Here is a 23,663-nt window from a genome sequence, read left to right as displayed (position 1 = left end):
AGGAAATTTTTTGACATGTCCCAGTTTTCAGGTGTAAAAATGGCATGGCACCGGGGAAGATTTTTGCTGAATCTACAAAATGTCAGGGAAAACCCAAATGTATGGCCACACAGTGGCAAAAGCAGCAGAAACAGCTCAAAAATCATAAAATCACTATTTTGTGGGTGTCAGGAATTTTACTTTTTGAAATACAGTGGTACCTCTGGCTAAGAACTTAATTCGTTCCGGAGGTCCGTTCTTAACCTGAAACTGTTCTTAACCTGAGGTGCCACTTTAGCTAATGGGGTCTCCCACTGCCGCCGCGCCACTGCCACATGATTTCTGTTCTCATCCTGAAGCAAAGTTCTTAACCCGAGGTACTATTTCTGGGTTAGCAGAGTCTGTAACCTGAAGCGTCTGTAACCTGAAGCATCTGTAACCCGAGGTACCACTGTATGGCAACCCTATCTCTACTGAAAGCCAGGCCATTTTCCTTAGCACCCTTCTAGAAGAGCCAAAACAAATAGTGTTTTCCAAGCAACAAAACCTGCAGCTGGAGTGCAATGAAAATGGGACAATCCTCAAGCAGAAGCACAGAACTGACAACAAGAACTTCTAGATCCCTCACCCAAGTGCAAAAGAACAGCTATGGTTGCAATCCTCACCCCACTGAGAACTCACTTGAGAGAACCCCATCAACTGCAGCGGACCCTACTTCTGAGTAAACACAAGATTTCAAGGTACAACAGGTGTCTTACAATCACAAACATACACACATCATCTCTAAAGGCTGTTAGATCCATTATCCACCAAAAGGGTACAGGACAAGTTCCAGGAACAGTCTGTTTGGGCAGCACTTTGTGCTTTCCAGTTGCTGCTGATTAACATCCATCTCACAAGCCCCCTTCACATCTTAGTACACTACCCAACTGTTTTGTCTGTGGTACATAGGCTGTAGTATAAAGCAATTTAGAACACATAGTGGAGCCCTCCACATACCATATGCACACGAAGACCAGGAAGGCAGACTGCCCTGCTGTACCCAAACCATCTATAGATTAATGTCACTGATTAAAAATCACTTTAAACAAGGATTGAAATCTGAAATTCATCCAGTCCCAGTGTGAACATATTCCTGATAGTCAAAATATTAAGCATGCCTGAAGGAAGTGAGGTCCAGATGACAAAATGAGAACTCTCATATTACCAGACATTAATCTTCAGACAAATGCTACAGCTAAGAATGCAAGCTGGAGGCTCATCAAAGGGGAAAATACATCAACATTATAGTATCTGTTAGCAGAACAATCTCTATTGATGGATCAGAGTCACTGTGTAAATAGATGGAGGACAGCTGACCTGGGTCCACAGGACTAGTCAAAGCAACTGTTAGTGTCAAGCAGACATTAATTTTTTTCCAAGCATCTATGATCTAAGAAAAGAGGTAGAGATAAGGTAGAGTGTTGCATGATTATACGCTTTGAAAAATCCTTACACTGATAGAATTTATAACAGGATCATTCTAAAGCTGAAAGACAAACTGAAATTAAAGTTCATTAATTAAGGCTAGTGGGCTATCTACTAATGTGTGCATCCTGCAAAGTTTATCACAGAAAAATAGGGTATTAGCTTTAGGGAAATAGATAGCTACCTGATACTAGATCAGTCTATTGGCTCACCTAGCTGAATATTGCCTATTTTGACTAGCTGTAGCCCTCCAGGATTTCAGACCTGGGTCTCTCGCAGCTCCACCTGGAGATGTTAGGGACTGAACCTGGGACTTTCTGCTCTCTGCTAAACTGAAGAATCAGAATATAAGATATCTTATAATGAGGCAATAAACTAAATAAACGACTTCACCTATCTGATGAAAACTCCTACCTCAAATGAACAGTAGTAGCCAGAGGGACAATTTATAGCTAAAATTGGCAGGAGAGGGAAAATATTAAACCTCTCCTATCCATGCAATGTGCTCATGAACTGGATTGGACCCCTGCACAGCTGCTTTGTCTTGAAAAAAACCATGACCGAGTTTTAGCATGCTTAACATAACATTACCGGTAATTGATTCCTATTTCCCTAATGCAACACTCGCAGCTGAATTTTCAACTACTACCTAACTTCCAAAGCATTAAACCAACATCAACATTCAACAAAGCTAATACCCTATCAAAATGCACACCCCCATTTTCAAACCCATGGGCATGCATGAATGGCAAATAGCCACATCTACAGAACTGGTAAATCTACTCAAATGTTTTGGAATATTTCCTCATCAAAATGAGCAGTTGCCTGATCTAAGTGAGCCATCTGGTGGTGTGTATTCTCATTTATATTCTCTCTTCTTTTCAAAAATAAGCTAAATGGGTAGGCACATTTCTAAATGGGTATGAATCTAGTAAATAGAATGCCACAACCACCACTTTAGTCACAATTGCCTAAACATTTGTCCACTGTGAAACACTTTGGACATGCAATAATTCCACATAGAAAATGTACTAAGCTCAACTTGACACCTGAATGTCTTGTGAGATCTTACATTCTGCTTACACCAAGCAACTCCACAAACTGCACAGATAGAAAGTTGGTTTATAAAACCATTTTTGAGGTAGGAAAAACTAGCACTCACTATCCATATGACAGTATCAGGGAAATTTTGGATGGAGCAAAATAGTCTCATAAAAGATGCCAGCTCAGTGAATAAAAATGTCCTGGCGTGACACCTGAAAAAATGATAATGATGGCACCAGGCATTCCTCAAAGTGGGGAGGGGACACACTACTGAGAAGGCCTGTTCTCTTGTGCTTGCTCTCCACACCTTCCTTGGGTGTGCAGAAGAGTTTCTGCATAAGATCGCAGGCTGGTTCGTATGGGGAGATTTGGGTTATCTAAACTATACTGGCAAAAGACTATACTGAGCCATGACCAACCTTCCAAAAGCCCCATGGCAAAAAAATACACAAAAAAAGAGCCTGGCCAAAGTGAAAAAATTGGCATGAAGCAGAAAATGAATACCATTTTAATTAAATGCTGAATGCGTACATTAACTTACGTCCTCAGTTCACTCTCTTCCTTCATTGGTCCATTAATGATTAGTCCATTAGTCCCCTTCAAACTTTATTTTTATCCAAGTCGCTCTATTCCCATCCTTAATCCTTCCAAAATCATTCCATCTGTATTTTGTTTTATTTATTTTAGCTGATTATTTTAATTATTCTGTATCCCATCCAAAGTCAGCTGGTCCATCCTTTAATCCCCTGCCTCAAGACTCCATTAAGTTAATTAGGGAGCAGTCCCGCCCCCCAATGCTCCAGTGCAGCAAGGATTTGCTGAGCAGTAGGGCCATCAGCCACATCTGTAGCTGGGCTGCACACACTGACTAAGGAGGGAGGCAGGGTGATCACTGTATGAGCCTGGAGCCGATGCAGCAATTGAACTCAAAGCTGTCACATGACAGGATCAGAAGCAGTCCAGCCCAGAGCCCAAGAAGCCCCACCGTGGAGTGTTCTATTAACTGCTGCTGACAGGGATCTCACTAGCAGTGGGACTGAAAGTCAACCCCACTCCCAGCCAGGTGCAAAGGGGCAGAGAAGGTGGACTGCTCAGCCTGATCCAGACTAAACTAATTGAACTTAGTTCCCGCCATCAATGGGACTAAAGCTGTACTAACAGTGTAGGTCCATATATGTCTACTTGAATGTCTCACTGGGATGAATGGGTTGACTCCCAAGCAAGTGGATACAAAATTTCAACCTAAAGATGGAATCCCATGCTCACTTACTTTGGAGAAACCTCCACTGAACGCAGTGGGAATTTCTTCAGATTACACATGTAAAGGACCTGAAAGAACACTCCTTCGGTAGCAGTGAGACTAAAGGCTGATCTTCCTCTTGTCCCCACTCGGACCCATGCCGAGAAAGTGTGAGTCAAGCTGAAAACCACTTGGACCCATATTTTTTGGCATGACACAAGCAAAAGTGTAAATGAGCCCTAAATTCCAATAGTATATTTTAAAGTGAGGTATAACCCTGAGGTCTTTTTATAACAACCATCTGCTTTATTAGACAGGTAAACCACTTGTCTGCTAGTATGAACTTTACCCAATTGCTTAACAAAATGCAAGGTTTTGTACTGCATGTCCCAATGGCATGTTTTTCTCCAATTTACAGCACAATCCTATACCTGTCTTCTCAGAAGTGCCCATCAATTTCAATGGGATTTCAATTTGTTACTCAGCCTTAAAATACCAAGCAGAAAAAGAAAACTGCCTCTTAAGTGTGTCTACATTGCTAAAATTATTCATCGGATACTATACAAACAGTGTGACAGTGTTAAACAAACTGTTGTAATAAAATACTGAGTCCATAGAACAAAATGTTAATGCTTCCACTAACTTCAGTTCAGCGTCTATTGCAGCAAACACTATTAGAAAGTAATCTTTGATAGCAGAGTGCCACCTGGTGGAGAAACTGATAGCTTTTTAATGTCAAAAAGTTTAAGGTGGTCTGTATCTTTCACACCAGCCTCCAACACACACACACGCATGTGCTTACGTGCACGTGCCCACAGACACACAAGTAGTGTTGAAGTTATACAAGATAGCATTAAACTGTGTTGTACCTATGTAAATTAAGCTTAATGAGTGAAGGGGTGTATTTGCATACAGAAGGGCTTAAATTACCATTACAACTTAAAAATACTTGCAGCTGCAGTTAATTGGTTACAACAGCAATCTAATAATTCTAAAAGTATAGATAATGCTGTCTTTTACATGATGTAATTCATTGTTCTACTTTAACAGAAGGAAATACATTTCTTAGAATAGTACTTCCTTAGAATCTAAACTTGAAGACACTTGTTTCCCAGTAAGTATGATTACGTCATCAATCAAAGGCTTCAATATATACTTGTTTGGGCATAAATCTTATCAAACTTACAAGGACTTACTTCCAAGTAAAAGAGACACAACATTTTAAATGATGTAATGCATAGAAAGCATATGCACAACCAGCAGCCAGTTTTATTGAAAGCACAATGCTCATTTTGAAATAAACTTGCTGTTTCACTTTCCCAATATATACTAGGGGATTCCAGAAGGGATTTTCCACATACACCCATTGTACCACTGTCTTCCATTTGGAAGGTCTTCTACATTTCTACCATGATTTAGGTTTATCTGGTTGTGAAATAATTCTAGTCTAGTAATGTCCCTTGGCTCAGTGTAAAGATAGTGGCGTTCTAGGGGTATGCTGAAAAAGTTATACTTGCCCCTAGAAAGGTGCCAAGGGGTATGGATTATCTGGGTGAAAATATAGCAGTTGGACAAAAGCTTATTTTACCATAATTAATTTGATATGTTGTAAAATACACATCTGAAACAAACCTTGAAAGTTGTATAACTCTACCTGAAGCAGCACTGTGGTATGAATACACATATACATGTAGGTTACCATGTATTCCACATAATGAATATGCAACTCACGTGTCCTGATATACTTTGCTGAGCAAAGTCTTCCATTTGGATCTAGGGAGCAAAGCCCTTGATTTAGAATGATTGTGCTGAAATGTCATTGTGCAAAGGCCAACTGAAGGAAGGAAACTCTCTGAAGTTTAACCTAATGTGTAGTGTGCATGTGATGCAATGGAGAACTTTGGATTCAGAACTATTAGCAGCTGAGCAATAACCACACTAGTTCTGTTCATTTCAGACCATAGCTGTCAACGTTTCCCTTTTTTTAACGGGAAATTCCCTTATTCCAAATAGGATTCCTTGCAAGAAAAGCGAAAAGTTGACAGCTATGTTTCAGACATGTGCCTGATTGTTCTTTGCCCTGGGGTCTTAAGAAGAGGCCTCCCTTAACTGGGGGGGAGGAAAGAAGCAGTCAAAATACTGGACATCTCAAGCATGTTGTATATAAATAATTAAGTGGATTAGCTGTACTTCTAGAGTTTAGCTGGGATTTCAAGATAAGTTTATTGGCTGCTGCACATACGCAAATGTGCCTGTTCAAGTGGTTTTAAAAATAATACAAGCTTCCCAGAAGTACAGGTGTACAACAGAGTGTAGCTGTCATGAGAGCTGTGCAAGAACAGGAAGCTATAGGTAAAATCATCACTCTCACAACCATCACATTCGTGAGGCTGTGCTTTAGGACATGCTGTTCCTGCCCTGTAACTGGAGACTTTTTCATCATATCCTTAGTTCTCCTTTTCCAAAGGAGCCCTGATCTGAGAGTAAGAAAATAAATTTATCAGGGTCAAATGAACAACACACACACCACTGTCCATTTCAAGGAGGGGAAACAGATGATTTAGCTCTAGTGTATTTTATTCACCTAACCCTTTCTCCTCTGGTTTGGTCAACAGTGCTGCAACAAGTGAGAGTTGTACAATTAAAAAAGCTAGTAAAAATGCAACATGTTGATTAAACGGCGTTTTACACATCCAGCGCCCACAAATTAACCTGTTCCAAGCTGGAATGGACACATGTTGGCTAGCGTGGGCCACTGTCACCCCGCTTTAGAAAGGATCTCACAGCAGGTGAGTGGCAGACGCCTTTGGAGAAAAGATCCGTACCTTGGATCAAACAAGACGCCTGCTAGAATCTTGCATACATACACACGCCTGCCTCGTGTGCTAAAACGACGTGTGCTCTCTGTGTCCTCCTAAAATTGCCTTGGCAAACTAGAGAGAGCGAGTGGGAAGCCCAAAGATCTGGCAGGGTCGTCGGAGATCTTCTTGGGTGGAGGAGATTCAAGGAAACCTCTGCCCTCGGCGTCCTCGTCCTCCTCCTCCTCCAACTCTCCCTTCCCTGGAACACCGAGCGACCGCAGCAGGCGCCTCCTACGTGGAAAACCTGAGCTGCTGGCAGCGGCGGCGGCGGGGAGGGGAAGGGCGCGCGGCCTCGGGGCTGCGTTGCTGGGCCAGGCGGCTTGAGCGGGGGGGGGGGGGGGAGCCGCCGTGCTCGGAGCAGGTATCTCCCCCTCGGCCCCGGCCCGTCTCCCTTCCCCGCCGCCGCCCTCCTCCTCCTCCTCCTCCTCCTCGCGGAGGGTGTGGCGGCCGGCCAGGGCTGGAGGCAGGCGTCCAGCGCCAGCGAGGAGCTGCAGCAGCAGCAGCAGCAGCCACGAGTTACGCACGCAGTGAGCTCAAAGCTTGTCTACGGGGGTCCCGCCTCCTCGGGTAGGGGGAGGGGGGCTCCCCCGAGCGCATCCCATAAAGGGCAGGGCGGGCTGCCTCGGCGCTCGCATTCAAGGCGAACAGCCGAGGCGCTCGCGAAGCCGGGACCCGCCTCGCTTGCTTCCCTCAGCGGACTCCCTAGAGTTCACTTGACGAGGCGAGCCCGGCGGCTGCGGCAGTGCCCCTTCCCGCCTCAAGAGTCGTCCCGAGAGGAGCGCCGGGGCTTCGCTTGGACTGCCCGAGCCCACGCCCGCCTTCGGGGCGTCTTCGCTTGCCCTGCCCTCGGTCCCCTTCTCTCATCCACAAGTTACCTCAGCACAGCATGGAGAGGGCGGCAGCACGCCTGGCGCTGAGCGCGCTGTTGCTCTGCCTGGCCGCTCGGGGCAGCCCGCGGCAGCCCGACGAGGAGGAGAAGGCGCTGGTGGTGCCCGTGAGGCTGGATTCCGCCGGGCGGCAGCAGCAGCAGCAGCGGCTCTACCGCCTGGACGCCTTTGGCGAGCGCCTCAGCTTGGAGCTGCAGCCCGACAGCAGCTTTTTGGCGCCGGACCTGACGCTGCAGTACGTGGGCAGCCGACCCCGGAGCGAAGAGGAAGAGGCTTCCGAGCAGCCGGGCGCCTTGGCCGGCTGCTTTTACTCCGGCACGGTCAACGGCGACGTGCACTCCGCCGCCGCCCTCAGCCTGTGCGGAGGGCTCCGCGGGGCTTTCTACCTGCGCGGCGTCGAGTACCTCATTCAACCGGCCAACGCCTCCCTCCCGCAAGGAGGAGACGAGCCGCTTCGGCTGCACGTCCTGCGGCGCCGGCTGCGGAGGAGCCCCCGGCAAGACGGCGGAGCGAAGTGCGGAGTGACGGACTCCGATTTCCCCTCTACGGCTGCGGAAGGGCGGCCGCAGCTGCATGAAGGGAAGGAGGCGGCGGCTGCAGCAGCAGGAGCAGCAGCACCGGAGCACGCGGCTCGCGCAGGTATTAACCTCCCTGCACTTGGCTGTCCTTGGCGGGGAAGCCGCGGAACTTCCAAGCCAAGGGGGTTCAGGCTCTGTGGGAACGTCAGCGGGATGCGGCGTGGCACGCATGCGCCCCGGCGGCCGCACTTTTTTGCCAAAGCTCCCGGAGTGGTCCAAAGGCTGCAGTCGACTTCCTCCGATTGGCCACTCTAAAAAATGGGGGTGGGTGCAAAAAGAGAGAGAGAGAAAGATTTATAACAAAGCTAACTTGTGCTTAGGAAAATAAGTGTAGTTTCCAGAGTTTGCATTCCGTCGCACTTAAGAATGCTTGCAACGATTGTATGACTGAATAAGCTCTTCAGAAATGTCCTTATTTTAGATCCTAAGAGTATTTGTTTGGAAGTTCCATTGATTGCAACAGGCACCATTTCCAAGCAGTTTAAATCCTATGCAAGTGGAGTGAGTCCTGTTGGACGCAGTGAGCTGGCTTCCCGACAAACATGTACAGGATTGCATCGTCCAATAATGAACTACCGGTACATTGGTTGTCCACATGGAGGTCTTTATTTGGGACTGCTCTGGAGTAAATTTGGTGTGGATCCATTATTCCAATATTAGACATTACAGAATGCCAGGTGCCAAGTTGTGCCCACCTATTCTAGAATACCTGTAATACCCCCAAAAGTACTTACTATATTCCCTGCCCCTCTACCATTTAAAATTAGAAGCTTCTAAAAAGTAAATAGTCTGCAGTTCATATATTGAGGAAAGCTGACCCTAACCTTTTAAAAAGATCATTGTAAAGGGGGTCCAAAATAAATGAAAAGGGCAGGTACATCATAATCGGCAAACCTTATTTTGGCATAATCTCATAGGAGTCAGGGGCAATACTGTGGCATTTACTAGTTTGAGGAGACTTTAGCAGAATATGAATTGAAATTAATGAGCACACAACCTGATCCTATGTTGCTTGGAAATAAATTCTACTGAGTTAAATGGGGTCATCCTGTCCATCGAGCATGTGTGGGAGTGCTTGTGTAGGAATGTACAATGTTCAGGCTAAGGGTCGAAATGCAATTCATTGGAGCCTGGGTTACAGTCCCAAACACAATTACTAAGTAAACTGGACTGCATTGAACATACCCTAAATGCAGTGTGATTTGTTTTCCCTTCAGTTAAAACAAGGCAGAACCGTGCAATTAGCAGTGGTGCTGCAATCCTGTATATATTGGCTAAGAAACAATTATCCAGAAAATTACATTGTAACTCATAAATAAACATATCTACATCAAATTACATTGATAGTACTCTTGAGTCCTAAATATGTAAATCTGTGCTCTCTGAACAATAAAACATATGCTCTACTGAAATTAGAGATTGCACTCTGATCCTAGGTTCCTCACTTTGCAAATCCCAGAGACATAGCAGCTAATCCCAAGTATGTGTGCATAGGAATGCAGCCTTAACCTATGCAGAATTATTCAGAAATAAGTAATCTAACAACCATTGCTAGTCCCAAAATATGAATGAGAGGAGGTAGTTCAGGTATAATTTCCATCTACATCACTGGATCTTTATGGATGACACAGACACAGGACACTCTTTGGTTTTCTGAAGCTTGAGCAACAATTCCAGCAGTAAATGCTTGTTGAATATATTTTCCTACCTTGTACTTTTCCTCATCTTAAATCAGTCACTCCTTTCCAAAGCTGCTTTTAGCTCCATGGGCAGGAAAGGGCAGCCCCCGTAGCTAAATGAACAACTTAAAACTGTTGCTGCTTCCACTCATTTACATGGCCTTTATGATTAGGAAATTTCCACTGCAAATTACACGGGGCAAGGGGAAGGAATGAATAGTGAATCGAGCTCACTGTATCCTCAAGTATATGCTCATGTGGGGAAAAGAAGGCAGATCTTTATTGACACAAAAGTATCCTAAAATTGTGGTAATTGCTGTACAGTATGATCATTCACAACCATGCCTTTGGACACAGGTGTAGCAAAGGGGAAGTTCCAGCCCAATAAGGGCTTGTGAATGAAGACCATTTAATATGACCCATGCAGCCAATGAGAAAGTAGAGGAAAAGGCACTAGGAGTAAGACAAGGGCACAGTGTCTGGAGCATAGAAAGTGATGCAGTGAGGTCACAAGAACTGGGTCACAGTAGCAATCGGCTGCTTGGCACAAACTTTTATTCCTGCACTCTGCTTTCCACGTGGAGCCCCACAATCTTAGTCAAGGCTTTTGATTTCCAGTGCCAGCATGACATAATCCTAAGGTTTTATTACCGGAAAGGGGGGAGGGCACTTCTTCCAAGCATGCTTCCAGTCGTTTTAATCCTACTGCAAATTAATTGTATGTTCTTCCTGGTTCCTTACACACCCTTTGCTTTTATTTAAGTACAAATTTTATTTTTAATAGAATTACAGCTGTTCCACATGGAAATCACACTCCAGTTTAAAACTGAGGGCTGAACGGGCAATGCAAAAAGGATAAAGCTTTTCATTAGCTGATGTGAGCTGGGCTTCCACATACTGTAGCCTACCATTTGATCAACAAGACGACAAACTTCTATTCTGTTTAGGAGGCTCAGAAATTGTGTGTCTGCAGCACACTTAACTTACAGCAGTAGGAAGGTGGGGCATCTTTCTGCCTGACTATAACAGCAGGGAGCTCAATGGAGACGTGAGGCATTACCCATTTGCAGAGGGAATATGATCCCTCGCTTCTCTACTGGCAGTAATAGGGGAACAATTTCCCTTTCTTAGAGGAATAACTCCTCCTACAGGCAGGCAAGGAATTTTGTTTCCAAAGCAAGAAAGCAGCTGTCATCAGCATGAAGGTGTGCCATTTCCAAGAAAAGTGGGGAAACCCCACTCCTAGTATTATGCCAAACACAGAAACATGGGCACGTGTAACATGCATGGATCCATGATGAGACTTTGGACCTGATCCTGAGTCAGCCTCTTATTTCTAGACTCTGAATCTTGGCCTAGGTTGCTTGTGAAGAATGATTCACAGCAGCAAGGGAGATTTATATTTTTACCTGTGGTGGAAATATTGCCTGGATTGAAAAAAAATTACAGAACTTGCTTTTAATAATAATAATATGTTGCATCTTTGCTACTTTAAACTCTGTCAGAAATGTTTACTGTTCAAGCTCTAGGTATAAAACAAGTCCTCAGTCAGCTATTTATAAGTATTTTTCTTTTCTAAAATACAGGACATAGAAGTACAAGGAAGAAAAGATTTGTGTCAAGCCATCGCTATGTGGAAACCTTGCTTGTAGCTGACCAATCTATGGCAGAGTTCCATGGCAATGGGCTGAAACATTATCTTCTGACACTCCTGTCTGTGGCTGCCAAATTGTATAAACATCCCAGCATCCGGAACTCTGTCAGTCTGGTGGTAGTGAAAATAATGGTCATCTATGATGAGCAGAAGGGGCCTGATGTGTCCTCAAATGCTGCGCTTACCTTAAAAAATTTCTGCAACTGGCAAAAGCAACACAATCCTCCTAGTGACCGGCATCCTGAGCATTATGACACTGCAATTCTTTTCACTAGACAGGTAAGGAGAAAAGAATGAAAAAGGAATGTGTTTGTTTGGCAGATTTCCCGAGTATGGTCTGGAAGTACATAGGCTAAGCTGAGGCTAAGCAGGTCTGAGCCTGGTTAGTGTTTGGATGGGTGACTAGCTGGGACCCAGTTTGGGTGCCATGATGGGGAAAGGCAGGATTTAAAAATTAAAAAAAATAATAATACATTTATTTACTTATTTATCATAAGGCTTTGGAACCAATGCATCCAGAAACTTTTCATTTGATTTTTTAAGAAATATTGTTCCAAAGATCCAGTCAGTGAAGAAATATGTTAATGCACCAGTTTTACTTGTTATACTTTTTGTAATTTCACCCATTTGGAAACTACAGAAAGTAAGTAGTTCAGCATGCATACTGCTGAGAATTTGATTTGTGAGATTTGTTGGCTCTTGCTTGAACGGCAAATCCACCTGGAACTCATTCACAAGAAGTTTTAGGTAAATTTCCATTGCCACACAACTGCATAAAGTAGGTGGGGAAAACTCATACATTATGGTGTGAGATAATTACCCAAACAGTTTATTTTAAAAAACCTCCATAGGAAACTTACACTATTGACTTAAAATATATTTCTTTGCAGCATGACTACCACAATTAGCATAGCAAAGTTTTGTGCAAGTCCTTCCAAGAGAGAATTATCTTTATACCTGTTGAAATTCTGAGTATTAATGCTCTTTCCAGAAGGAAAGGCAAACTGCCAAAGTAAGACTCTTCATGCCAAGGTTAAGCTCCTGACCTAATTAATAATGAAACTGGCTCTTCTTCTCCTTATATAGGATCTCTGTGGTGCCAAGACATGTGATACACTTGGGATGGCTGATGTGGGAACAGCTTGTGATCCAAACCGCAGTTGCTCTGTCATAGAAGATGATGGCTTGCAAGCCGCTTTTACCGCCACTCATGAATTAGGTAATTGAGATTCAAGAGAGATCTGTGGCAGCCTTGATTTATTTTAAAACATACATTATGCATTTTAGTCTGCATTTAAGCTATTAAATCAGCATGATTCTCTGTTACTGTGGTCTAGTTCTCAATGAGGTGGTAAACCTTTGCCTGGGTTGTTCCTCTTCAGACTACAGGTGGGGAGGCATGCATTATTGAGGGTTCATCCGACAACAACAAAATATCAATTTACACAGAAAACTAGATCTTAAGGAGGATAGGTCAGAACCCTTCTCTCTGATTTCCCTGCCTCCCTAGAGAAGCATTCAGTTATGCCAGCCTCCACTTGTAATCTGAAGAAACAAGACCGTAGGTAGCATCCCCATGTGTGTGTAGTCTGAAGTGATACAGCCACCTTACTGAGAATCTGCATAAAGTTGGGCAGCATTTGGAGAACAATCATGGGGAAAAGGGGCCTTTTAATTAGTGCTTTGTCAAAGTGTTTTGCCAAAACCTTTCTTCTTTTTTCTTCTTTCTTTCTTTCTCTTCTTCTTCTTCTTCTTCTTCTTCTTCTTCTTCTTCTTCTTCTTCTTCTTCTTGGCATTTCAGCAAAGTGGAGGAGATGCAATGAGCTCCATCCCGAAGCTTGATCTTCAGGGGTGGGGAAGAAAACTCTTTCAAATAACATTTTGGAAGGGCAGCTTTCTTGCGGTTCCAAACAAGATGGCTGAGGGTTTACTCTCTTTGCCCTCAAAATACACAGCAAAAAAAGTTTTGTTGCCATGAAAAACAGTGCCAGAACTGCTTGAGCAGTCCAATCTGCACTATTTTCAAAATTCTCCAATGCTGCATTATGCAGCCTTATTCCATGGGGCATCATTGGGGGGCCACTGGCCAAATGTGAATTACCAAAGGAAGTAAGAGAGGGTCTTCTGTTCAAAGTTTACTTATACTCTGAATTGCAGCTTTTGGCTGCTTGCAACCCTGACAGATGGCCTTGCAACCCTGATGCAAAACTTGCTCTGTTATCATTTTGTCCTTGGGACTCCTAAACTGTGACTTCTTTTCTCCAGTAGTACACATCAAAATTACATCCATGCAGATGTTTAATACTTAGTGTAACAGAAGGTAATTTTAAAGAGTCATAATGTATATAGCAGATTTTATTATGCTACCTTTTTTTCAGGCCATGTGTTCAGTATGCCCCATGATGATGCAAAGCAATGTGCTGGTATTAATGGTGCAAGCAGGGACTCCCATATGATGGCATCTATGCTTTCCAACTTGGACCGAAGCCAGCCATGGTCTCCGTGCAGTGCTTATATGATTACTATGTTTTTGGATAATGGCCATGGTAAGTCGTGATTTCAATTTATCTCTGTAATGCTAGGGTTCATATACTGCTTACATTTAACACTTTAATTTCCAGCTTACTGAAACAATTCTGCACTTCATTATGCTGCTTTCTAATATAAGTTTGCTGTTACTTGCCCTTTAGACCACTTACACACCCTTGGGAAATTATTTAAAGGATGGTCTCTTCCACAGAAGTTGCACCATTCCAGAAGGGGTGGGTGCTAACTGCATGAGAAAACCCCACACAATTGGCTCATTCAGCCATGTGGGTGGGTTATCTAAGCCAAACAGGAAATGCTTGTGTGTAAGCTAAATCCATACTGTTGTGACAATGTCAAGAACATATTTTACTTGCTCTTCAGCTGTATCAGACAGATATTAGACATAGTAACACAAGTGCAGTCCCCGTGCTCGTGTCCAGCATGCTCCTGAGTATTAGGGAGACGGGGCAAATAGAACAGGACTGGTGCTTTTGAAACTTCAACAGACATTTCCTAGAGGCCTCTGCTTGGTTGTTATTGGAAACAGAATGCTATACTAGCCAGATCATAGGGGTGATCTTAAGTTCAACAGGCAACTTCCATTTTATAGTTGAAAATATGTTGCCAAATATTGACAGATTCACTTCAATAGTCTAAAACATTCCTTTTTTCAGTATTTTTAATAGCATTTATAGTGTGCAAAGATGGGCACATTTTGCCTGCAGAAAGGTCCAGGCTCAATCGCCAGCATCTCTAGGTAGGGCAGGGAAAAGGCCATCATGTCTAAAACCCCAGTGAGCCACTGCCAATCCATTTATACCAGGGGTGGGGAACCTGCCATCCAGCAGATGGTGTTAGACTCCAAATCCCATCAGCCCTAGTAAGCATGGCTACTAAACTGTGTGGGCCCAGTGGCCTTAAGACTGCTACCTATGTCCCTCAGGGCTTTTGAATCATTATTTTGATCACTTTCATGCAATCGTTCAACAGATCTCTGTTGCATCTGCTTAGACGTATTTTGCTGTAGTACATTTTGTTAAATAAATAAAATCCTAGTGAGTGCATGTCTCAGAACAGAAATCCCTCAAATCTCTTTCTGATACTATCCTATTTACAAGAAAAGCAACCCAACTTTTTTTAACAAAAGTTTCCCGTCACTCTTTTCCCCCCTTTTTCCAGGCGAGTGTTTGCTGGACAAGCCTCACAAGCCTATCCAACTCCCTTCTGATCTGCCTGGAACACAGTATGATGTGAATAGGCAGTGCCAGTTCACATTTGGAGAAGATTCCAAACACTGTCCTGATGCAGCCAGCACATGTACAACTTTGTGGTGTACTGGCATGTCTGGTGGATTACTCGTGTGCCAAACCAAACATTTCCCTTGGGCAGATGGCACCACTTGTGGAGAGGAAAAGTGGTGCATGAATGGCAAGTGCATTGAGAAGACAGACAGGAAGCATTATGATGTAAGTATGGTTATTTTTTTAAAAAAAAACAAACCTGAAAATATATATCTATATCTAATCAAGAGTGATGATGTGCAGTGTAATTATTATTAGCTGCCCTGAGTCCCAGAATGGGGAAATGGTGGAATATAAATAATAATAATTAATAGTAATAATGATGATGATGATTTGATTTGCTACCCGCCCTTCACCTCAAGATCCTATGCACAACAATTTAAAATGCATCATGAAGATATGGCTAAACAAATTAGGAATACTCTGGGCCACTCAAGTTTTTAGTTCCAATAAATCTAAATATTTTAGCTTAGTATAGTGATCCTGTGTGTGTTAACTCAGGAGTAAGGGGCAGTCCAAGCATCCAACTGGCAGCAGTATGACCTAATGGGGCAGCATAGCCCCCCCCCCCAGTCACGCCACTCATGCCAACTAGGCCAGGGGCAGCAGAGGAAAATGACACTCCATTAGGCCAGCTGCCAGGCTGGTATAACAAATTGCCCCGCTGCTGTCACATGACCTGGTAGTATAGCCAGGTCAGGACCCAGCAGATCCTGTGCCAGTGCAGTCCTATGCATGTCTACTCAGAAATAAGTGGGACTTACTTGAATAGACTTACTCCCAGGTAAGCATGCTTAGGGTCGCAGCCTCAGTCACTAGAAAGTGGGCATAGAGTTGCAGCCTAAAATATGTTTCTAATGCTTGATGCTTTCCCCAAAAGCATTTCACATGTGGGCTTATTTCTGTGTCTTGAAATGTAGACCCCTATTCATGGTGCCTGGGGATCATGGAGTTCCTGGGGAGAGTGTTCCAGGACGTGCGGTGGTGGAGTGCAGTACTCTCTGCGAGAGTGCGACAACCCAGTTCCCAAGAACGGCGGGAAATACTGTGAGGGAAAGCGGGTGCAGTACAGGTCGTGCAACATTGAAGACTGTCCAGACAACAATGGTAAGTTACAATCAGTTTTTTTTTCAAATAGAAAAGAAATGTTGTGATATCTTCAAAATGCCTAATAAATGTATTTTCTGTACACAGGCAAAACCTTCAGGGAGGAACAGTGTGAGACTCACAATGACATTTCCAAGTCTCCTTTTGGAACTGGGCCTGTAGTGGAATGGACACCCAAGTTTGCTGGAGTCACTCCCAAAGACAGATGCAAGCTTACCTGCCTTGCAAAAGGCACTGGCTATTTCTTTGTCCTTCAGCCTAAGGTAGGTGTGGGTGTCAGTGCATATTACTTATAGGCAAAGTTTTATATGTGCCATTAAATTTTATTGCTCCTAACAATTGCTTAGATAGGCACACCCTTTTATGGAAACTAACACTTTATTCAAATAGCTTCACTCCCCTTGCTTCACTGCAGTCCAATCTTCCCACTGCAGACCGATTTGCGTGCATAGTCATTCTGTTTCTATATCCTATTTTTAAAATACCTTTGAAAATATTTTACATGGTATCTAAATTTATTCATTTATCCAGCAGGTTCCTTCATTCTCTCTCTGCGCCATAGCAATGCCTAATTACTAAACGTCTAACTTCTAAAAAGTGATAAAATGCTTTTTATTCGATTTAGTTTCAATTTTCAAGCTATTAGTCAGAAAAACTCACCCCCAAAGCTTAAAGTAAGGTATAGTCATATTCTTCATAATGAAATATTACTTGGCTATATGCTGACTGCCTGATCCTTGAAGAAATTAATTAGGCTCCTGCTGACACAAGTGCTGGAAGATCAAAGTCTGTTTGTTGCTGTTACAGAATATAAATTTATAACTTTTGATCTAGAGAGACAGGCAAGGAGCAGTGAGCTGTCTTTGTGATGCTATGCATGAGCAACTGCCTAAGAAAGGACTTAGTGTTGTTAGTTCTCAACACCAGTGTGAGAGATTTGGGGAGGCTTAAATTCTGAGAGGGAAGAGGAGACTGTACTCTGCTACATTCCCTACCAACCCCCCAAAATCCTCACAGATGCTTAGCTTACAGAGCTGGACTTCTGTTCAGTTTTATACCAACACAGTTCCTAATGATCACAAACTATGCGTACAACCCCCAAGTGCTGGATATAGAAATCCAGGAAGCAGTTAGGCAGTACCTTTCTATGCATGTAGTCCAGAATCATGCCAATCATGTGTTTATGGAAACCCACTTCTACACATGCATCACACTCACTGAACAAGGATAATAAAATTATAGTTTTATTATGATGCCCACTATTGATTTTCAGTGGGGACCATTGAATATCTCCTCTGTTGAACTATTGTGATTAAAAAGTGTTTAACTCTGGGTGGATTGTACCTGGTGCCAAAAATGTTTAGTGTTAGTAAGAACACGTGTGTGCCCTTCTAATCATGGCTTCTTTGCTTTCTTTAAAGGTGGTGGATGGAACCTTGTGTAGCCCAGAGTCCACTTCAGTCTGTGTCCAGGGGCAATGTGTAAAAGCTGGCTGTGATCGCATCATAGGCTCCAGTAAGAAGTTTGATAAATGTGGCGTCTGTGGAGGAAATGGATCTACTTGCAAGAAAGTGTCTGGAACACTTTCTAGTTCCAGGTATGTGGGGTTTTATCCTTAACTGTTCCTAATAGCTTACAGATATGTCTTATCCACTAGGATTGTAGAGCAGTTATATTGTTCAGCTGAGGGACCAAACTTTCATCTTTTAAAATCAAAAGCTTACTTAAAGCTTGTGTTAATGTACAGGAATTTCAACTTTTTAAGCTGCAAAGATCTAGTCAATCATAAGTTTCTGTACTTAATGTGATCCTTGAGTAAATAAGGATATACTGGAGACTCAACTGCTGTCCTCTTTTTCTTACCTCTAGACCTGGTTATCATGATGTTGTTGTGATCCCTGCTGGGGCAACGAACATAGAAGTTAAACAGCGGAATCACAGAGGTATCAGGCAGGATGGCAGCTTCCTTGCTATTAAAGCTGCAGACGGCACCTACATTCTCAATGGTGACTATACACTATCAACTGTGGAGCAAGACATCACCCATAAAGGCAGTGTGTTGACATACAGTGGCTCCTCAGCTCCTCTGGAAAGAATCCGCAGCTTCAGCCCACTGAAGGAACCTTTAACAATACAGGTCCTTACCGTGGGTGATTCGTTTCGACTTAAGATCAAATACAGCTATTTTGTGAAGAAAGCAGGTTCCGAGAAACCTCCCAGCAAAAAGACTGATTCTTTCAATGCAATTCAGGAGACCATCTTATCTGAATGGATTTTTGAAGAATGGGGAGAATGTTCTAAGTCCTGTGGTACTGGTTGGCAGAGGAGATCTGTAGAGTGCAGAGACCTTAATGGACAGCCTGCCACAGACTGTGCAAAAGAACTCAAGCCAAGTGATGTCCGGCCGTGTGCCGACACACCATGCCCACAGTGGCAGCTGGGAGACTGGTCACCATGCTCTAAGACATGCGGGAAAGGCTTCAAGAAGAGATTGTTAAGATGCATGTCCTTTGATGGTGCCACATTGTCCAACGAAAGCTGTGACATTTCAAAGAAACCTAAACATTTAATAGACTTCTGTAATGTTACAAACTGCAGCTAAACCGTAACAGGTTGGGGAAGCTAAAGTTGGTTGTTTTCTTTTCCCCTTCAGACCAAAGCACTGAAAATGAACTATTGAGAGGTAGCAATTGTAATTCGCATGGAAAATTCACAGGGAATCCACTGAGATGGAACAGTGCAAATAACGTTAGATAGTATACTGAAATGTAGAACAAAAAACAAAACAAAAAATCACATCAACTGAAAATCTGATAAAAAACTATCTTAGTTGCTAGCTGTTTCATCTTCAGCAGGTAAAAGTCCTGAGGCATTACAATTTCCTCTTTTACGTCTGTTACAAATTAAACAAAACATAGGCAGTGGCCAAAGAAGTTTAAACAAACATTTCAATGTTTTTGTGAGAGTTGGGTTTTTTGTTAAAACTGATGGAGTTTGTTTTGTGGTACTGATAAAATCCCTCTCTTAATCGAAGTTGGAGAGGGAAGACCATTTTCCTCTAAGCTTAATTATTGGTCAGCTCTTGCCTACCTCACAAAAGCAAAAAACATAACAGTATTTTGGGGGGGAAACTATATTGTTCATGGCTGCTATCAATAGTTTTATATAACAGTAGAGTGATATTCTCCACCAGGAAGCAAACAATTACAATGATGTTTGCTTGTAAAATCTCCTGATAACTAGAATGTAGTGCTCTTAAAACCTTTTGATTTAATGAGATCCTTTTTCTTCATTGTAGCTGGTATGCTCAACCTGCAGAGTTAGAATGGTAGCAGTTCGAGAACTGCACACTATTCTCACTGCCCTGGATTGATTGCTCCCTTGTGTGTGTGTCTGTTCTTTATGCCCACAATTGTTCCACAGGACTCCAACAAAACCCAAATTTAGCTTTGGAGCATATGCATGTGCCTGATTCCACCATGAAAACATATTCCTACATTGTTACCATTTGAGTTATCTAACAGCCACCATTTTGTTCAGATACAGCTCTCCACCTCGTCAAAAGTAATATTCTTATGTTTTCTACAAAGAGTTAATGGAATTTTATGGATAGAAAATCGCTTAATACATGGCACCCCATAAATTTGCATTGTTCGAATCACTTGTACGGCAGGGAAGATTGCTGCGGGATAGCAGGTCCATCCACAGCAGTATGCCAGTCCCTGCATATTTAAAAAGGATGTGCTAGTTCATAGACTATGAGAGAATATGGCTCTCCATATGTATATAGTAAAATATATTGCTATAGAGGATGCGTACTTTATAAGTATTTATATTCTTTCCCTTCTGAGAAGGGTTATAATTGGTAATAAAATGCATATAATGAACCTATTTATTTTTATATTTCTTGGCTAATATGATCTCCTAAGTTATCACTTTTTAAAAAAAAGAAAAAGACATATAACAAGGATAGAGTATTTATGCAATATAATATGATACTAGAGATAATAAACACTATGAATTTTGGAAACTGTGTGAGGGTTTTTATTTCACTGATGTTCACATTACTATGTTCAAAAGAATAGCTGTTGTGAAGGTTAATGAAGGACATTGCAAGACACAATCCAGCCTAGCGCATGCATTATGTTTTATGCAGATATCAGCCTGTTTGCCCTCCAATGCCCTTAACATGCATGCTCCACTTCACCTTGTTTGCAACTGGGAGAGGAAGAGCTATGATTCCTATCACAATCCCACCTTAGTTCTTACCTGAGTGTAGAGATACACAAGCTTAGCTCAACACAGTCCTAATCGCATTTATGCCCCTTTCATTGGATATAGGTGTTAGGCCTGGTTCATACATGGAAACAGTGATGCTTTAACCACCTGAAATGTCACTGCGCGCAACAAGATTATTCAGGTAAGGCAGCTTGGGACATGAATCCATCTGCTTTCACTGCACCACTGCAATCTGAAAGTCTTGCAGTATAGTGCAAACCATAGTGAAAACCATTGCATCTGCATGAACTACTTCGTTGGAATGACTTCCTGTAAAATGCTGCCTCTGCACAGTTGCATTTCCATCTGCCATTGTGCTGCTGTTCAGAAATAGCAGCTGCAAGCAGACTTCCCTGATAGATGTTTCTGTGGGAACAAAGATCAATGTTTTCCCCCTCACATACTGCAAGAGGAATCGGTTTACAAAATTAAAAGATCAATTCATATTACAATTATTTCACCTTTGTGTTCTTTGTCTCACACATTCAATATGCACATACAAAAAAAACGGGGGGGGGGTATTTGTGCAAACTTCAGAGAACGTGTTCATTTTTGAGGTTTGGTTTACATAGCTCTTGTAGAAACAGAGTTAATAACAGATTTGACCCAGGCTTCTAGTTGATAAACAATGATTCATCCAAACTGGCTTACATATGCCAATGGTATTAAAGAAAGAGGGGGATAGCAAATTCTAGGCTTTAGGAGCCATAAAGATGAGAGCATTGTAGTACATAAGAAATGTCAGAAATCCTTTTTGTGTACTTCCCATTTAAGTAAATGAGAGCTGTGCTAGAGCACAACAGTTTTAATATTTACACAAGAGAACTTCCCACTGGGTTGTGTTAATTGGACCGCTGTGCCAACTATGCTACCCAGTGTGGGGTGTTTTGCCCTTTCCTTCCTGCCATCTCCATCCCAGCTAAAAACACTTAAGAGTCTTTTGTCAGGGGGAAATAGTTGTACTTGTAAATGTACTTACCAGCACATACCCTGTACTTCATAACCTGATCTTGCTTTTGTAGAAGCCGGTCAAACTGTTCAGTGCAAGTGTCTTTCAAAAGAGTATATTTAAGATTACAATGAGAACGGGAGCAGGACACAGACACTTTCTTGCACATAATAGTGCAAATGTGATTGTGTGCCCCCTGTCCTGTGGAAAAACAATATGCCTAATTTTTCATAGGTAATCAGTATTCCGTGATCCTGAGCATGCCGGCTCCCCAATCCTAAACATATTTACTTGGAACTTATTTCCATAGTATCAGTGGGATTTAATTCCAAATGTGTTAGTGCATAGCAATGTGTCAGGAATGCAGGGGCTCAGGGTCAAATGCCCAGATCTTGGGACTCTCCCTCAGTTTCACACCCTCCTCAAGTGCTTTTGTGTCAATGAAATGTGAGAATGCTTCTTGGTTGCATGAACAGGGGACTATTGGATGTGTGTGTAGCAGGGGTGCCAACGCCTGGGGCCCCAACTCTTTTGGGTCCTCCCAATGTTCAGGATATCAGGGCCAACTGCAACGTGGCTTCAGTGGCTGGTTTCTCCTCCTGCTGCTGCTTCTGCTGCTGCTGAGGGGAAGGAGGGGGAAAGCAGCTCCCGGCCAGTAGTGGCAGCAGGAGGGGCTACTGATCATTGAAGCCTCACTGCTGCCGTGTTTGGCTCTGCCCCCTGGTTCCTCTGACATCCTGATATAATGTTGGGACATCACATGCATGATGTCACACACAACGTGGCCCCACTCCACCCAATGCCTCTGGTGTGTAGATACATTTGGCTTTTACATGACTGGATTGTAATCTGCTATACAGTCATTGTTGTTGTTTAGTCATTTAGTCATGTCTGACTCTTCGTGACCCCATGGACCAGAGCACACCAGGCACTTCTGTCTTCCACTGCCTCCCGTAGTTTGGTCAAATTCATGCTGGTAGCTTCGAGAATACTATCCAATATACAGTCATACCTCGGGTTAAATATGCTTCAGGTTGAGTGTTTTCAGGTTGCGTTCCGAGGTGACCCAGAAGTAATGGAACAGGTTACTTCTGGGTTTCGCCGCTCGCGCATGCGTAGACACTCAAAATGATATCACGTGCATGTGCAGAAGTGGCGAATTGCAACCCACGCACACGCAGATGCGCAGACACGGGTTGTGTTCTGCTCAGGATGCAAACAGGGCTCTGGAACGGATCGTGTTCGCATCCAGAGGTACCACTGTATAGAGGTTGGAGTCGGATCCATTGCTCTGCCCACATGGGGGAATGCACCCCTCAGTCTGAAAAGGGTCACTCACTTTCGGCTCTTACGTGATGGCAATAGTTCTGCATGATCGAATGAAGAAAAATAAAGAATTGCTTCCTGCATTGATCCCAGACGCTGGCAATGTATGGCCTTGACTGGAAGAGTAAGCTGGCACACTGCCACCTGACAACCTCAATAAATGTACGCAGGAAGTTCATAAGGGATCTTGCACTTCACGGGTGGTCTTACAACATGAGCACCCCCCTCACTCCCACATGCCAAAAACACACTAGGATAGTGTAGGGCACTCAGGAAACTAGGAAATATTGTTGCTATGCGGCCAGTTTGTTCAAGGCATAAAATCCTCCTGGACTGTTCAGGAGATAGCAGAAGTTTTGCATTGCAATATTTATGAGATTTTTTTAAAAAAATGATAATATATGTAAACATGTTGTATTTTGATGTATTTTGCTGTCTATGGATGCTTTGATTGTTTCCTTCCTTAGGGAAGTGAGCAACACTCTGCATTAAGACACAAGAGGGACTTTTACAGCTGCTCTCTACACAGGTTTCCTCTCAGGCTTTTAATGCACAGTTTTATTTATTTGTAAGAAGAATCAGCGTAATACTTTGTGTCAGCAGGAAGGAACGTCCTTGCAGTATTGTTTGCCCATAACTCCAGCTGAGCCTCATCCAAGAAAAGATTCTCAGTCACTACTTGGCAAGAAAGAAGGTAGGCACGAAAAAACCTGCATAAAATATTGTGGAATTCAAGCCTGTCAAGGTCATGCACTTTACAATTCCAAACCTGTGTGTGTGTGTG

At 43.0% G+C, this 23,663-nt stretch overlaps 1 protein-coding gene across 1 annotated transcript; it reads left to right on the top strand.

The window, feature by feature from the left end:
- Window positions 1–7,221: 7,221 nt before the first annotated feature.
- On the top strand, window positions 7,222–20,356 carry ADAMTS1 (ADAM metallopeptidase with thrombospondin type 1 motif 1). The gene is made up of 9 exons (XM_079974557.1): window positions 7,222–8,117; window positions 11,322–11,668; window positions 12,476–12,608; window positions 13,768–13,935; window positions 15,098–15,384; window positions 16,140–16,326; window positions 16,414–16,589; window positions 17,748–17,923; window positions 18,196–20,356. Exons 1-9 carry the CDS (start codon window positions 7,478–7,480, stop codon window positions 18,926–18,928), a joined length of 2,847 nt encoding a protein of 948 aa, XP_079830683.1. The 5' UTR covers window positions 7,222–7,477; the 3' UTR covers window positions 18,929–20,356.
- The last annotated feature ends 3,307 nt before the right edge of the window (window positions 20,357–23,663 follow it).

This window comes from Podarcis cretensis, assembly GCF_951804945.1.
Source record: "Podarcis cretensis genome assembly, chromosome: 4".
NCBI classification, from domain to species: Eukaryota; Metazoa; Chordata; class Lepidosauria; order Squamata; family Lacertidae; genus Podarcis; species Podarcis cretensis.
This window is presented reverse-complemented; position numbering and strand designations above follow the sequence as displayed.